The sequence below is a fragment of the Arachis stenosperma genome, chromosome 5 (assembly GCF_014773155.1).
Source record: "Arachis stenosperma cultivar V10309 chromosome 5, arast.V10309.gnm1.PFL2, whole genome shotgun sequence".
In the NCBI taxonomy this organism is placed as follows: domain Eukaryota; kingdom Viridiplantae; phylum Streptophyta; class Magnoliopsida; order Fabales; family Fabaceae; genus Arachis; species Arachis stenosperma.
The window spans coordinates 117,933,731-117,944,977 of record NC_080381.1 but is presented as its reverse complement, the minus strand read 5'-3'; the positions used below and the strand labels follow the sequence as shown (position 1 = coordinate 117,944,977).

Below are 11,247 nucleotides of genomic sequence, written 5' to 3'. Positions count from 1 at the left end.
ACCAATCAACATATTCGCTTGTTTCCATTAAATTGCAATTTCTGGCTAAATCAAATAACACCCCATTTATTCATGAATTCAATTTTTATTTTGTCTTTCTTATTTGATATCTAAACTCTATTGTTGAAAATTGAATTTATATAATAGTTTGATTTGATAAATTTTTTTAAAGATGTTTGTATTTTTAAAAACACAAATTTTTTATTTTGTGTTTGACAAAGTAAAAAGACTAAGTATTTGTTTGAAAAATTTCAAAAGTAATTTTTAAACAATTTTTTAAAATCAAATTACAATTTTCTAAAAAACTATTTAGAAGATTATAGATAAGTTAAAAAAATGACTTCTTTTGTAATAATTTTTTTTATCACATTTCTTTTACAATAAGCACTTTTAAAACTAAAAATTCAAACAAAAAATAAGTTATTTATAAACTACTTTAATATAGTCATTTATTGTTTAAGCTGTTTTTTCAAAAAAGAACTTAATCAAGCTGTTTATCCAAACTGAGTTTAAATATTTATACTTGCAGCTTTTAAGAGATATGAATATTTTTGAAAGCGTCTAAAGTAAAAAAATGTTAAAGTTGGTTTGTGTTATTAAAATTAAGAGTTATGCTACATATTTAAGTCTTTTAGTAACTAAATTTAACTAAGTAGGTCCAAACCCAGCAAAAATCAATTTTATTAGTGGAGCGTGAATACACGCTCCAACTACATGAAACGGTTCTTCTTCTATTGTTTTCACTGCGTTTTTTTTTTTCTTTTTCTCCTTCTCTTCCTCTTCTTAGTGATTTTGCATCATTATGCATTTTTTTGTTTTTGTTCTTATTAAGAGAATAAATGAGAAGGTAAAATAAGAAAGAAAAAATGAATAAGAAAAGAAGAAGAAAAAGAACAAAAAGGAAGAAGAAGAGTTTTGAGTTATCATTAAGTAATTTTGGTGCATTCTGGATTCAAATAAAGTGAAATTTTGGTCTATGTTTGTTTTAAATTGAGTTTGTTTGTGTGTCGTTATTATTAAGTAATTTTGGTGCATTCTAGTTTTGAATTTCGGTGCATTCTGGATTTAAATAAGGTACACTTTGGTCTAAACTTATTTTGAACTGAGTTTATTTGTGTGTCATTATCACGAAATAGTTTTGGTGCATTATGAATTATTTAAATAAGATGTACTTATAGTCTGAACTTGTTTTAAATTGAGTTTGCTTGTGTATCATTATCATTAAGAAATTTTGGTGCATGTTGAATTTGAACTATTATAGATATAAAAAGAAGACAACGATGATGACAATAACGATAATGAAAAAAATGAGGAAAAATGAGAAGGAGAAGAAAAAGGTTGTTAGAGATAGTGGTGCGTAGAGCTAAATTAGATTATAACAATTTAATTGAACTTAATTGGTTAAATGACTTAGATATAGAACTTTATTATAAAACTTAAAAGTCTGTTATAACTTTATATATTAATTAACTTCAAAATATATTTCAGAATAAAGGACAAATAGGTTCCTAATCTTTTTTTTGCGGACATTTTCGTCTTCGAAAAAGGAAAAATATATTCAAGTCCCTTGCCCCAAAAAACATGGACATTTCAATCCTTCCGTTGAGTTCAGGCGTTTGGACTGGACGAAAAAGATTGACCTGGCAGAGGTGGTGCTGACCTGGTCGTTACGGAGGTCACGTGGCAGGGAGCATTTCGAAACAGGATATATAAGTCCCTAAAGACGAAAACAATGCCGTTTTTGTAACCTCCCCCAATCCTTTAAATTTCTATGCCCTTTTCTTCTTCCTTCGTCCTTTTTTCCTTCCCTTCTTCTTCCTCAGCTCGTGCCTCCATCACCGCCGCACAGCGGCGCCTCCGTTAGCCACCATCAACGCCGGCTACTCAAAAGAGAGGAAGGATGAGTTCGCCGGCATTGATGGTGGCTGACAGAGGCGCGGCTGTGTGACAGTGATGGAGGCAGGGGTCGAGGAAGAAGAATGGAAGGGACAAAGGAAGAAGGAAGAAGAAAAGGGCAGAGAAATTTAAAGAATTGGGGGAGGTTATAAAAACGGTGTTGTTTTTGTCTCCATGGACTTATATGTCTTGTTTCGAAATGCTCCCTGTTACGTTGCCTCCGTAATGGCCAGGTCAGCGCCACCTCTGTCAGGTCAGACTTTTTCGTCCAATCCAAACGCCTGAACTCAACGGAAGGATTGAAATGTCCACGTTTTTCGGGGGTGAGAGACTTGAATGTATTTTTCTTTTCTCAAAGACAAAAATATCTACAAAAAAATGGGTAAGAAACTTATTTATCATTTACTCTATATTTTATCAAACATAATTATAATACTTGGTCTTATTAAAAATTCTTTTTAGTTTAATTTTATCAAATACAAATGATACAAACTTTTAAAAAATTACATTTAAAAAAATTATTTTTATAAATTATTTTAAAAACGTAAAATTTTACAAAACTAAGCCGATGCGAAAATATGCGACTGATATACAAATTTTCAATCCTAATTTAAAGAACCCAAATAGTATTAGGTAAAAGATAGCAGCTTTATTAATTCTACTTAATGAATTGAATAATAAAATTTTAAGTTTTTGTATTGAGATAAAGGTAAAATCTAAGGAGCCCAATAAAAGAATACCATTTTATCTTTCAAAACATTTTTATAACAAAATCAATATTTTAAAGGTCAAATATCTTACTCTTACCCAGCATATCCAACACTGGATTTATTTTGGTATTGAGGTTTACGAATTCAAAATTTAAATTTCGGCAAGACATTTTAGAAAAAAAGTGAAGTGCTCAAATTTTAGGGATTTGAATTTCCATTTTGGGTGAGTACGTGTTGTATAGTGTAACCCTGCAATGCACGTGCATGTTACAAATTTGCAATGCAATTCAGTGTTATATTCCATGGTGGCCCCACGTGACATGATCATGATTGATAGCCTTCGTCAAACGACGTCGCATCATTTCTATTTCTTGCCTTCCCTGTCACGCCGGTCATTCTGCCCAGACTCCCTGCACCACCATTATTTCCTAGAAAAAATAAATACATAATATTTAGTTGAATTAATTAATGAAAAAAAGAACCAAGGGTAAAATGGGAAATTAACATGAATGAAAAATCGTGGCGGGAAATAGAACCGTTGCTGCCAAAACTAATGAAATTTTGGCGCCAAAAATTTGCCTTCTCTCTGGCTGCCCGTAAAAGCCCGGGCAGTACACTTTCTCTCTCTCATATTCCCAACCTTTCTTCAACTTTCTTTCTGAGAAAATTTTTTGCTTTCTGATTTTCGTTTTCCCCACGAGAAAACTCGACCCTTTTTATTTATTTTGCTCCTCATTCTTTCTTTCTTATTCCATTTTTCATAACTCAAATCTTCTATTCTCTCTCTCTCTCTTACAAAGAGAAACCCTTTTCTCTTATTCTCCTTAGGCACCCAGAAAATTTTTCTTCCTAACTTGTTCTGATTCCACCCAAAATCCTTTCTTTTCAAACACCCTTTGCATCCCTCTCTTCTTATCTCCATTAAAAAATCCATCTTTTTTTCTTGTTCTTGTTATTGTCCCTCTGTTTTTTTTTTTCTTTTCCCCTTTGGTTCTGATCAACACCCATTCTTTCTTTCTTGTGGTTCGGCAAAAATCGAATTCAAAGCTGAAAACTTTAGCCAAAAGGGTGATTGAATCTCAATGGGGTTTTCGAAGAAGACGCAAGGAGACGCTGAATCGGAAGCGAAGAAGTGGGTAATTGCGGGATTCTCTGTTCGTTCTTTGAAACCAATAAACACGAAGGTAAAAGAGAGACACCAAGAAGAAGAGGAGGAGGTGGAGTTTGAGTTTTCGACGACACCGACGGCCAAGGAATCGAGGATACCGAAGAAGTTGGCGCCGCCTCCGCCGCCACGGAAGCGACGGCCTTCAAGGTGTCACAATAGCAGCTTCAATGGCGTTAGAGAGTTCTTCAACCCTCCTGATTTGGAAACAGTGTTCAAGTGCAAAGTTGAGAAAGCTAAATGAAAATTTTCGATGCTCATTCAACTAACAACAACAACTACTACAAAGATTTACCAAATGGTATGAAGAAAAAAAAGTGCCACCAATGAAGCTGATGGATTGAGTTTAAAAGGAGTTATGCTATGTTTTTTTCTTTCATGTGTTTTTTGTAATTTGGCTATGAAATCTGAATGCTGAATTTCTGTATAGAGTGAAAACTTGTAGTCTTTTTTAGGGTTTAGTTTTTTTTTTTGTTTCCTTGGTTTATTTGCTTAATTTGATTAGGTATTTAGGTGCTATGTAGTTTTAGTTAGTTTAATTTCTGTTTTGATTTAATGAGAAGTTTCTTATATTTTTTAATTAATTATTATATATTTTGAGTCTTCTAATAAGCATGAAGCAAGCATTAGTTATGGTAGTAGATTTTGTCGGTGAAATGAAGAGCATCGAATATTATTACTATTTCTCCTTGCGTGTATGAAAGTTTAAGAGCCAATGGTGTTGTTCTTGATTTTTGTGCTTTCCTATTTACAGTGTTAAATAAAACTAGCCGAGGGGGCTTGTCTCATGAGCATTCTATTCTATTCTAATTTTTTGTTTTTCCCATTTTCTCATTTTTCATGTTTACGTTGGTTTCGATATATTTTTGTTATCCGAAGATTAAAAAAGGGTTAAAATTTATCTTATTTAATATTGGGTATACATAAAAGATTTAATCGTTGATAAAAAGTTTTTAAAATATGGTATAGACAAAATAGCTGAACGAATTAAAAATATAATATATATATATATGTTATATTTTTTGTAAGTAACCAAAAAATTTTTATAGTTAGTAAATAGATTATTTATTATATTTTAATTTTTGTGACAATATTTGAATAAATATTTAAAAAGTACACACAAATTTGGAGTAAAATTTAATTTTTAAATTTTTTTATTTTTTAAAAAATATGGTTATCCATAAAAAAAATATTTTAAAAAAATTATCAAATTTTAAGAATGAAAAAAATATTTTTTTCAATAATAATTACAAAAATTTGCATCAAATTTTAATTTTTAAATCGTTTTTTAGAATATATATTTAATATCTATTTTTTTGTGTTTTTAAATCTTTCAACAATTTATTTGTCATTAGCGTCTTTTGGTGTTCATTTTGTCAGCGATACGAACTTTCGAGTACCATTTTAATAATTAACTCTTTAGTATTAAATACTAAATAAGACAAATTCTATATGTTTTTAGTTAATTCTTTTTGGTTAATTGTTGTAACAATTATTCTCCCTCTCTTTCTCTCTGTATACAATATTAGAAATGTTTAGAAATAAAAAAATAAAAAATAATTAAAATTTATTTTATTTAATATTTATTAATTATTATTAAAATTAAAATAAATATTAAATATAATAAATTAGTCAAAAATTATTTTTTATATGAATAAATATGTGATATTTTTGTTGAATATTATTATTTGGAGTGTTTTGTAGAAATGTGAAGTTGCAAAAATACTCACTCAATACGCACTATACGTGTTGAATTTGCAGAAATTTTGCGCAGAATTTCGAAGCATTTTAAAAAAAAAATTCCAACAAAAATTCGTCACGTGCCAAGCAGAAGGCAACACGCACTCTGCATGTTGCAGAAAGAGCAGAAATTTTTCACATGGTTTCGAGACACTTTTAGTAGTGATTTCTTACCACGTGTTGTGCATCACGTAACACGCAGCCTGCGTGTTAGAAGTTTCAAGGCACCTTTAGAAAAAATTCCTGCCACATATCGTGCAACGGACAACATACACCCTGCGTATTGATCACTTGTCTAGCTGGTCTTCATGTACCCGAAAAGCATGCTGAAAAAATTGGCTTGTATTAATGGATACCAGCCTTTAAAGGGGAGGGAGGAACTCATTTGCATGCTTGGTTGAGGCTTCATTGGTTTCTTTCAGATTTCACATTTTACAAAAGGTTATTGAGAGAATATGAGAGTAGAAGAAGATGATTTTTGGTAAGAATGAGAGTAAGTAGTGTATTTAGTAAAAATGATACGAGTTTATACAGATATAGTAGAACACATTATTAAGGGTTAAGTATGATTTTGATCCCCAATGTAGAGGTAAATAATCAATTTTGTCCCCAACTTTTTTCGCTACAAAATGGTCCTCAAAGTTTCAGTTTGTTTTAAAATCGTCATTCGGACGAAAATACCCTTCCCCTTTCACCCCAAAATCAACCAAACTCAGTAGAAACAAGCAGAACAAAAGCCTAAACCTAGAACCCACCACCACCACCACCATTATCATCATGGTCATCACCATCATCATCATCATCAGAACTTCTCCCAAAATCAACCAAAATCAACGAGAAGTCCAAACTGAACCAGAACCCACCACCACCACCACCACCACCATTATCATCATGGTCATCATCATCATCATCAGAACAACAAAATCAACCAGAAGTCAAAGTTAAACCAAAACTCCATTATCATCATCATCAAAAGAAGAACCATCAACAAAATTGAAAATTAGAAGAACCATCAACCATCAGAAAATCAGAACAATCAAAACTCAGAACCATCAACAAAATTCAAAACTAAAAATCCAGTTTACAGAAGAAGAAGAAGAAGAAGCGGCGGGCGGTGAGGGTCGTGGAGCAGCGGCAAGGACGCAGGTAGCAGTGCGAGCGGCGAGGAGCAGGAGCGGCGGCAACGACGGTGAGGAGCAGCGGCGGTGGCCCTTAGCTTTCTTTCTTAGCTTCCGATTTCTCTCTTCTCCCTTAACTTTCTCCTCTCTTGCTCTCTGTTTTCTCTTCCGAGCGGCGGTGCAAAGGTGCGGCGGTGTGGCCTTCCCTCCCCTATTCCCCGGATTCTCTTTCTTCCCCCCCCCCCACCCTTCTCTTTCTCACTCCCCTCTCCCCGATTCTCTTTCTCCCTCTGATGCCTTTCTTTTTTTCTTTTTTATTTTATTTTATAATTTTTTAATGAAAGATAATTTGGTAATAAAAAATAAAATTGATAAAAGAACGATTTTAAAACAAACTGAAATTTTGGGGACCATTTTGTAGCAAAAAATAAGTTGAGGACGAAATCGATTTTTGGCCTATACGTTGGGGACCAAAATCATACTTAACCCCATTATTAACTATTTGGGAAAATTTAATTATGTAAGTTTATTATTTTTGTTAATTTAAAACTTAGTATTTGAAATGTATTATTTTTAATGTGATTATTTTAGTTGATATTATTATTAACAGTTATAGTGAATTAGATAATTTGAATATTTATTGTTTATTTTTTTGTGATAATATTAATAATTTTAAATATTTTTTGTTATTAGTTCTTTTTTGTTATAAATTATTGTAATTTAACTTGTTAATCTGTAATTATTAAAGTTAAAAAATAATAAAAATATTGATAATTTTTTTTAGAACTTCCGATATTATATTTTTATTTCCGTTTATGTTAAAAATTATTTTTACTAAAATTAGTAAATGAGATAATTTATCATATAATTTTTTTAAATTAATAAATAATATAAATCATTTCTTTAGAATTTTTGTTAATTATGTTTTATTTTATTTTATGTTATAATATTTGTATTTTGTACTAGTTGGTAGTTATTAATATTAATAAATAACATAAATATTAAAAAGCAATCTTTTAAATTTTATATAATTATTTTTAATTTTTGTGTTAATGTTATTTTTATTTTATTATAATTTATATTTTATTAATTTTAATAAATAATATTAATACTAATACAAATTATCTGCAATTATTTTTATTTTAGTTTATTAATTATTTTTGTATTATATTTTGAACTTTATGTAGTTATTTTTTATTTTATTTTTGAATTTTTATTTTTTTTCTGTGGCTCGGATTCATAAATAACATAATCGACTCCTCTAAAGATAATGTAATTTTGAATTACCGCAATGACTGATTTCTAGAACTGTATTTCATTTTGATCTTGAACTTCCCTTTCTTAAAATTAGCAACACCTATAAAAAAAATAAATTGTCACTCATCGATCCGTCAAAACAAAATTAAGGAAATATACTACCCACTGGTCACGTATGTATATGTTCGCATATTTGGGGAACTCCGGTACATACATGGCGTCAAGATCCAAGCTACGCATAAAAGATGGAATGTCCATCGGTTAACTAACTGCGGGTGGAACTACTAAAGTTTTTCTGACTGTCTCACCTCCCCTATCGCCGTCCTTGTCCTCGTCACCGGCTCGTACATAATTTCGAACTCCTCATCATCACTATTATTGTTCATTCCTTCGTACGTTTTAGCTCTGTTATCTTACACATCTGGGTCATGTTGAACCTCATCCGCAGTTATAAGTTCAAACTCAAAATACAACTCAATCATTGGATGTTGCACTTGAATTTGCTGGTGAATATGAAACATCTACTGAATATTTGTTTCGTCAACGATTGACATAGCCTCAAACTGTATCAAGCCGACAAACAACAACTGAACTCCTGTAGAGAATGTTGCTCAACCTCTTTAAAATATCACTCTCTATACTCTGGCAGAGCCCGTATTATAATTCCGGGAACGTTATAGTGCACAGAAACGCAAATAAAAATATATTCTCACACGCAAAACTCATCCCCTTATATATATTTCATATAACCTCACTGTTGTGGTAAACCACTATATTTGTAGTGCTTTCCATCACACCAATAGTGCAGAAATAAAACATATTTCTCGCAATGAAGTAAAATGGTAACGAATTTTGATTTTTATAGGTAAAGAACTTATCTTACAGGTTACGTATTGCAATGCCATTCAACTAGCGTTTGACACGTGTCCAATATATAGGATGTGTGTTGTCTGGATGATCGCCACGTGAACAACACGCATAATACGTGTTACTTCTGATTTGAACACGTGTCCATCACGTTACATGCATCCACCTATTTGTATATACACTAAAAAAATTCTATTTTCAACAAAACTCGCATGTTTTTTCCATATTAAAATTTTTTAGTTTGTATTTATTTTTTTTAACTCCTTAACATATATCATAGTTAACTATGGCTTTAGGATAATGGTCAATGGAGATTAATAATGTTACTACTTATTACTAGGAAATATTATTGTAGTTCACTCCATTCAACCTATATGAAACTTTTTAGTTTTTAATTTATTTTTTTGTTAGTAATAAAACTATTGTCATCATTTGAATACACACACACACGTGGTTTTCACAATTTTAAAATTTTTCTGCACTAAATTTTTCTTTTGAAGCTAAAGGTTACAGATTTTGGTGAATTTGTATAGTGTATAATTGTATATCCTCCTCTTGTGTGATATCTATTTTTTTTGTTGTTGAAAAAACATATTTTTTATTTATTTATTTTAGGTGTTAAAATTCTTTGATCTCATGACTCATGCCCCAGACAGGCAGACATACAGTATAAAAACGCGTAAGAACAGCTATTTTAATTGGAAAATGTGAAGGGGTTTGCTCCTTTTTAGTGGTAATTGATTGTTTTTGAAAACTACTAATAATTACTTGTGTTATGAAATAAAAAAAAAAAACCCTTAAAAGATAGCAACTTGGTTAAAGTTTAGCAAATGTACTGTATAGTCTCAAGAGAATGTTTAATAATAAAAAAAATTAGTAAAAAATTATTATTTTTTATTTTATTTAATGTATCATATAATAAATAAATATTAAATAAAATAAATTTAAATTGTTTAAATCGATTTTTTTTTCTCTCTTTAATATTAACTATAGTTGGCTCTTCTGATTACCTCTCTCATTCTCTAACTCAGCCTCAGGTCCTAATTTTTTAATGCAATAGATTTTCTCTATCGCCTAGGCCCCATGGGAGCATAAAAGACCAAAGACACGGGTCAAAGTCTCTCACTAACAATCTAATTTAAACAAATGTAATTATGTAAATAATAAAATAAAATTGCTTATACACTAAAATGTTCACTAAAATTAAATAATGCATATACACTAAGATTTTTAATTAATAGTTCTGATAAGACATATATATTAGACATGAGTTAAATTTTTGTAAAGTAATATTATTATTTTTATTTTGATAATATTATGTTCATAATATTTATTAATGACATTATATATATAACATAGTTATTTAATATATTCACGTAAAATATAATTAACAAATGCATATCAGATAAGCTATTATATATTTATATATAAATATAAGTAGTATTTCATATATTTTTAATATATATTTTTAGAAGAATTTTAAATATTGATATTTTAATAATTTTAATTTTAATTATAAAAAATATATATAATATATTAATAAAAATTAATAATTTAAATGATAGAAATAATAATATTCTAAAAACATTTCAAAATTTATAATATTTTATATTATATATAATATTATATTTGAAGTACGAAAGTATTAGTTTATTCAAAAGATAGAAGATCTTTTTAATGGCTAAGATGGTAAACAATTGATTGATGATAACCCTAACCTTTATTAGGGTGAAGCAACTTTGTGACGGTATGCCAACCCTGTTTTTTTTTTTGTTTTTTGAATTTATATTCTTTAAATTTTAAATTTTTATTTGAAGAGATAAAGTGTGATTTTTTATTTTTAAATATTTTTAATATATTTTTTTGATTTTATCTATAAAATAAATGGTGGAAAATTACATTTTATTTTTTAAAGTAAAATTTAAAATTTAAAAAATTTAAAATTTTTTTTGTCAATAATATTTTTTAATTTGATAGATTAAGAATTAATCTGTCATAAATCTAAATTTTATTTAAAAATTTGTCGTTAATTAATAAATTATTGTATATATAAAACGAAATTCAAATTTTTAACACTTATTTAAGTGAACGAATAAGTTGACTCCACCACCCAAATTGGTTGATGGTATGCCAACCTTATTAGCTTGCTTTTGAATCTTGTGTTGTAGGGCCCACACTTTGCTTGATTGAAGTCTTGAGTACCAAGGCCAATAGTCATTTGGTCAAGCTCCTCATAATACTCCTCAGATTATTAAAAAGCCCACTCCATCAGCATCCTATGTGATTTCTACTGTTCCAAATTAAATGCATGCTTTTAATTTTTAAACAACAAAGGTTAAAGTTAACAACAATGCACATTTGTGTATATTTATATATATTATCTTATATATTTTTAAATAAAGTGATATATTATTTAAATAATCAAGTTTTTAGAAGGATAATAATAAATTTTTATAGCAATATAATTATTTTTTATAAATACTAAAAATTAATT

The 11,247-nt window shown here is 29.3% G+C and overlaps 1 protein-coding gene across 1 annotated transcript; it reads left to right on the top strand.

Moving 5' to 3' along the window:
• The first annotated feature begins 3,376 nt into the window (after positions 1–3,376).
• LOC130983155 (cyclin-dependent protein kinase inhibitor SMR6) lies at positions 3,377–4,268 on the top strand. The gene has a single exon (XM_057907341.1). It carries the CDS (start codon positions 3,689–3,691, stop codon positions 4,013–4,015), a length of 327 nt encoding a protein of 108 aa, XP_057763324.1. The 5' UTR covers positions 3,377–3,688; the 3' UTR covers positions 4,016–4,268.
• Positions 4,269–11,247: the final 6,979 nt, after the last annotated feature.

What these genes read in the sequence shown, in the direction of transcription:
- LOC130983155 (XM_057907341.1), top strand. Translation starts at nt 3,689, where the DNA reads ATGGGGTTTTCGAAGAAGACGCAAGGAGACGCTGAATCGGAAGCGAAG.